We start from the raw sequence: 6,198 nt of genomic DNA on the forward strand, positions 1-6,198 counted from the left end.
GAGCCTGTAAAGCATTGCGGTCATTTATGTGACGTCACTGAAGGCCTAAGGTTGAAATGCACGGCCCGCCACTGGTGGCGTGGGTTGCGTCGGCGCCGTGAGTACGTGCTCGTGCTCGCGTTCACGCGAGTACAGCAGAGAGCAGCAGACTATCGACTGCTGAGACGCGCTTCACTTGAGTGACGTGCTACAGTACGTGCATATTATGGAGCAGCTTCCGGACAAATGCAAATTGTCCGCCATGTAGAGCCATTTTGATCTCCTTTTGGAGAATATGGTATTTATTCAAATCTTGTCTCAGCAAGTGCCTGTCGGATTTTTGACATGTCTTTTTGCATTGTCTTATTCCATTGTGTGTGTGTATTCTCCACAGCAGGGGAAATAGCACGCAAGAAACGCAACAGACTGAAATTTAAAACACTGGAGCATCTTATTTTTCTAAATAAAAATTTGTGAAGACAAAGCCCACAAGCATCCTCATTCATATGATTTTCACATTATTTAAATACATTGAATGATACAATATGAATGCATGGATGTGAATGATATTGTATACACTTCATCATCAAATCAGTCAGTTCAGTCTGTCAAGTGGGTTAGCTGCAGGGATTTTGAATGTCCAGCAGGTGGCAGTGGTCAGCGACACAGTGTCAGTACAGTATCAACACAGTGTGTCGGTGTGTCGACACACCTCATGAGCCCTCATGGACCCATCACTATGAGAACTAGTCCTCGCTCTGAAAAAGGGCCGTCGTGCATAATACACACCACAAGTCTGAAACTCACCGGATGAGGCGCCAAAAGACGTAGGCCTGGACCTTACACGTCATCAGGCATGTGCGTCAGAGAAGAGTTTTCACTCCAGTGTGTGACATTACCTGGTCCTGATGTTGGCAGCTGGGGAGGAGGACACGTGGGAAGACTGGGACAGGTAGTCATAGGAGGATGAGTCGGACAGGTCAGACAGGGGATAGGAGGACAGGTGGTAGGAGGGGCACAAGTAGCACAATGACACTCAGGACAACTACAAGGACGACACTCCAACTTGGGACAACGACACTTATCTCAGGTGCATGCAGGACATCTACAGGTAGGACAAGGGGAGCCACGGCCTGCAGGAAAGGAATTTAGGTTGAGCGCACACATTCCCTAAGATGCCAAGTACGTGACGCATTCATGACTCTCTGACCTTTTTGACAGATGAATGGCAGGGCTGTGACGCAATCCATGTCGGTGATACGTCTCTTACCTTTCACCACAACGCATGCATGGTGCCATGGCTCGGGATCCCAGTCGAGGAAGTCCTGTACATTACAAGGGATGAATGTGATTTGAGCACGTGTCGGTTTCAGGACATGTTCCTCATAGCCCTTGTGACACTAACCAACTACAGTGATACCTCGGTTTACGAATGCTTCCACTTCCGAACTTTTCGCCTCACAAACATTAAATTCGCGAGCATATAGTCTCGGTGGACGAACTAGTTTTCGGCGGACGAACCCACCACGCGATCGAGCAGTGCCACGGTGGCGGCCACTAGAAGCTGACGCACGCTCTTCGGCGTCCCAGTTCGTCACCCCCTTTCTTCGAGTGAGGACGTGATTTGTTTGAGCGACATTTTGGACCATATTGAGTGCACGTTTGCGATTATGGGACCGAAAAAGACCCCCCCACAGGTTTGTGTTAAGCCGAAGAAGACGAAAATTACGATCGAGCAGAAAAAGGACATGATCGAAAAACACGAACGAGGTGTGCGTTTGCGTGACTTAGCATCACAGTATCAATTAGCTAAGTCTACCATTGCTTCCATCCTGAAGAACAAGGGAGCTATTAAGGGTGCGTGTGTGGCTAAGGGTGTTTCTGTGTTGTCTAAGCAACGGTCTCAGGCAATAGAAGAGGTTGAAAAACTTCTGTTAATTTGGATAAATGAAAAGCAGCTAGCAGGGGACAGTGTGAGTGAGGGTATTATCGCCGAGAAAGCACGGCAACTTCACTCGGATATCATCAAGAGGCACCCTGGAAGTTCGTCATCCATTAACCCATTAAATACCATCACAAAGGAAAATAAAATGACTTTATTATACAGTACAGTGTACAGTGTTTCTTTAATTACAATACAATTGCACATTCATTATACATAAAATAAGGTATATTTTTATGTAGTTTTAAGGCTTATTTAGTAGAAAATTATTTTTTATGTGGACCTAGGAACGGATTATTCTCATTTTAATGGTTTCTTATGGGAAATAAATGTTCGGAATAAGAACTTTTCGCCTTACACACACTTTCTCGGAACCAATTATGTTCGTAAACTGAGGTATCACTGTACCTCGACAATTATCCAAAGTAACAAATGATTTTCGGGGAGCCTGGACCAGAAATGTCATGAATGACTTGCTCGTTCAGATTTTTACACTCTTTGACAAAAATAGATGATTTGACATGTACCCAATTCAAAGGGCTGCAGAGGATTACCGTCCATTTCTTGGGTACATTCTCCCCAAGTTGTTTCACTGTGTATATACTCACTTGTATTCTTTGGCATTTGACTCAGCATGACTTAAGATTTGTTCTTGGTTTTGCTGTTCGGTGCTTTCTACCGTTTTTGTTACCGATTTGCTTTACTGTTTGTTGTATATGTTAATTGCACCACGTACAGCACTTTGGATGCAGTGATGGCTGTTTGAAAGTGCTCTATAAATACAGTTGAGTTGAGTGTACATGTCAGTAGACTCCATGCTGCTGGTGGTTGAATTTATTTTCAAAGTACATTTTTGCAGGTAAGGCTTGTTACGGACACCAAGAGCAAGCGTGTGCGCGGCATGATGTCCTTTATTTTTGGATCCTTTGACTGCCTAAAACATTAGGTTGAGCGCACACATTCCCATCAAATGTTTCTTCCTGTCGTGTGCTTTTCTAGCCTTCTGACCTTGGTTTTACTCCGGGTTTTCTCATCTCATTGGCAAATTCCAACATCGTCCTTGCAATAAAGCTTCACCAGAGTTTAAAATGGATTTTTATTGTTCAAACATTTGGACGCCAGTACGCTGTCATTTCTTGTTTAAATTCACTTTGAAAGATCAGCACTTCACTTCCATCCAGTTCATCAATATTTCTATTTCCACCTTTTTCTTGTTATCGCCCCAGATCTTACTTTTTGCCAAATAAATAAGAATGCGGCAAATGATTCACTTACCACAGAGCTTCCGTCAGTAAATGAAAGGGTGTTCCTCCACCAGAAAAGCCAATAGATGTACCACTCGATATGCATTCCCACCCACGTGTTCGCGGAGCCCTCGCTCAGGTCTTTGGGAAAGGAGAGCAACAACAACACTCGCAGCAATTAGTTTGAGCACAAGAACACAACTCACATCGGTGGACGTCGTGAAGCATTGTGTCCTGCCATTGGCGGGACTCCCCAAATCTTAATGCTCACCATTCAAGAACGCCACCTCGTGGTGTGCGTGGAAGCTGGCCAGGTGACCACCCTCTTGGACACAGTGATACTCGGCCTGATACCAAGTTCTGCGCATGCTGAAGAAGCGGAAGCAACCCGTGCCATATCTCTTCCACCAGCCCCTCTCAATGCCTGAGGACAGACACATTTGGAGCGGTGGTTTGACAGGTGCTTTTCATGCAGGGGGCTCTTTGTATCAGCAGGAGGTGGTTTGGCAGTCTTTTTGCCAACCGCTCCGGAGTATACCAGTGGTGTTCAAACTGTGGTCCGAGGACCCCTGGTGGCCCGGCACATGACCAAAAAAATGTCTAAAAACATACAATTAAGCCATTATGATGATAAGAACAACATTTTATCTTCAACACAATGCAGTGAATAAAGATCATTCGATTTTAAGAGGCAAAAATAGTTTCTTCCACTTTGTGCTTGATGGCTGATTGATTCAGACATCACATTAATGATCCTTGGGTCACTGAAAAATGGTCACCTTAGTTTTTGTTTTCTTTTTTGGTTCTGTTTATGGCCATGCAATTGGGCTGTTGTTAAGAGGGGTGTTAGGCACCCCTAAAAAAATCAGCTGCTTTCCTTAACACCTTGAACAGAAAGCTGATGAAACGAACAGTACAAACAATGTATAATTTCTTTCTTGACTGACTTGAGCTTGAAAAAGTTGATGAATTTTAAGGGGGCCTTTCATCCTTCCATTGTTTTTTCTATCAAACCTTTGTATATACATCCCTGGTGTACACATGACAGACTTGCAGAATGAATCCTATGAAAGTTAATACAAAAATATCGACTGGTAAATAAGACTCTTCTCAGGTACCTGGCATTTTTTTTCTCTTCCATACTTACACATGACCGAAGACGCGAACAAGCTGAGCACGCAGGCCATCAGCAGAAGTGGCGACATGGTGACTGCTACCGCGGTCCGTCACGAGGAGAAGAGATACACTCTGGTCAGGTGGAATTACTTTTCTGGTCAGGTGGAATGACTCTCCGATGTGATGAAGCCAGCAGGCTTGGCTGTCGAATTTAAGCACAGTTCACGGAACAATATGAAGAGTTGAAAGAAAAAGGGCTGCCCTTTCAATTCGCCAATGAGCCATCACAAAGACGGGAACGGGCGGTGCTACAGGGGATTCAGCGGGGGACACATATCAAAGGTGTATACCAAAAACAAAGCGGTTGTTTTCAGTGTGAAATCGAAAGACAGGGAAATGACCCCAGTATAGCACAACGTACTGCTGGCTTCTGTGCTGTACTTTAACTGGCAACATCAAGGAAGGCGTTGTGCAACAAAACGTTTCAACTTGATTTTGTATTTGCCCTTTGCCGTGAGTCGCGGCATTTTACTGTCTTTGTTGTGAATTTGTTGTTTTATTGTTAGATATATGATATTTGCTCCACATATGGCACTTTGTATAGAGCGATGGTTTTTTTAAAGTGCTCTATAAATACAGTTGAATTGAGTTGAGTAGAGGGAGGGGGGTCCAAAAGACAAAGCCGGTGACCATAAAAGAACACATTGAACACGTCGCTCCCACCCGTCGCCAATCAATCACAGACAGATGTAAAACTGTAGAGGTCAAACGACACCCCGCACGGGCCTTACCAAGCATTCAGAGTCGAGTGTATACATACAGTAATCCCTTGTTTATCGCGGGGGTTATGTTCCAAAAAGAACCAGTGATAAGCGAAATCCGTGAAGTCGTGAACTTTATTTTTTTACAGTCGTTATACAGTATTTAATGATATATACAATGAAATCAAAGACCGAATCCTGTTTTCAGGCCCAATTACAAAAGAACAAACGTTTTAAATAAATAACTATCATAGTTTTTGGAAATACTGTACTGTCGACACACATCGCCGCCGATGCGTTCTGATTTAAAGGGTGAAAAGCACTAAAAAAACTGCACTAAAAAAATCTGTGAAACAGCGAAGCCGCGGAAAGTGAACCGCGTTAGAGCGGCTGTTTTCCAAAGTATGTCAAATATGTAAGTTGGAACATGTATGTACGACCCCCCCCCCCCAAAGAATCAAGTGCGAGAGAGAGAGATGGTGTCCCATATATCGCATAAGATAAGATAAGATAATAAAACCTTTATTTGCCCACACTGGGGAAATTTGCAATCTACAGCAGCAGAATTGAAGGTGGTTGGGGGGGGGGGGGTTAGAAAAGGAAAAACAAAGTATTGCATGCACAAAATAAATACAACACAAAATATAGTTTTGTGTGATTGACAAAAATAGATTGTCACAGCGCAAAAGTTAAAATTGTCCGTTTTCTGAAAATAAGGGCTGAGTAGACAATATGCGGTGAAAGTAAGTACGCTCGTGCTTATTGTTAGCCAATGATAACAAGTCAAGTCAGGTCAACTTTATTGTCAAATGTGCTCTATGTGCAACATACAGCAGAGATTAAATTTTTCCCCTCAACCACAAGAGAGAGAGGAGCCGCTGTGGGTACCTGCTCCGCCATCAACAGAACAGTAAACATAAAATGACAAAATAATTCAACCCAACACAAAAGACACACGCAGTCATGCAGTCTTCACCACTTTTTCTGCATACACTTTGTTGTTTGAGGCAGTTATCGGTGAAAGACGAGAGATTTAAAGTATCCTGTCACCAGTCAGCAGGGGTGCCCATTACTTCGATCGCAATCGACCGGGAGATCGCGGACTGAATCGCGGAAAAAACAAACAAACAACAATTTGTGTGTCTTTGTGCATGTT

General features: G+C 43.7%; 1 protein-coding gene across 2 annotated transcripts in view; it reads right to left on the reverse strand.

The window, feature by feature from the left end:
- LOC109526179 (galectin-8-like) overlaps nucleotides 1-4,663 on the reverse strand; it is an 8,459-nt gene extending 3,796 nt beyond the window's left edge. The window contains exons 1-5 of one of the 2 annotated variants that reach the window (XM_019887289.1): nucleotides 4,313-4,663; nucleotides 3,437-3,589; nucleotides 3,197-3,306; nucleotides 1,190-1,304; nucleotides 787-1,112 (exon numbers count right to left, since the gene is read on the reverse strand). In XM_019887289.1, coding sequence (XP_019742848.1) covers nucleotides 1,066-1,112; nucleotides 1,190-1,304; nucleotides 3,197-3,306; nucleotides 3,437-3,589; nucleotides 4,313-4,370 — 483 coding nt within the window. In that variant the 5' untranslated portion in view covers nucleotides 4,371-4,663 and the 3' untranslated portion in view covers nucleotides 787-1,065. The remainder of the gene's footprint in view (nucleotides 1-786; nucleotides 1,113-1,189; nucleotides 1,305-3,196; nucleotides 3,307-3,436; nucleotides 3,590-4,312) is intronic. The other variant, XM_019887290.1, reaches the window with a different exon arrangement.
- Between the last annotated feature and the right edge of the window lie 1,535 nt (nucleotides 4,664-6,198).

The sequence above is a fragment of the Hippocampus comes genome, unplaced genomic scaffold (assembly GCF_001891065.2).
Source record: "Hippocampus comes isolate QL1 unplaced genomic scaffold, H_comes_QL1_v1.1 scaffold160, whole genome shotgun sequence".
Classification (NCBI taxonomy): Eukaryota; Metazoa; Chordata; class Actinopteri; order Syngnathiformes; family Syngnathidae; genus Hippocampus; species Hippocampus comes.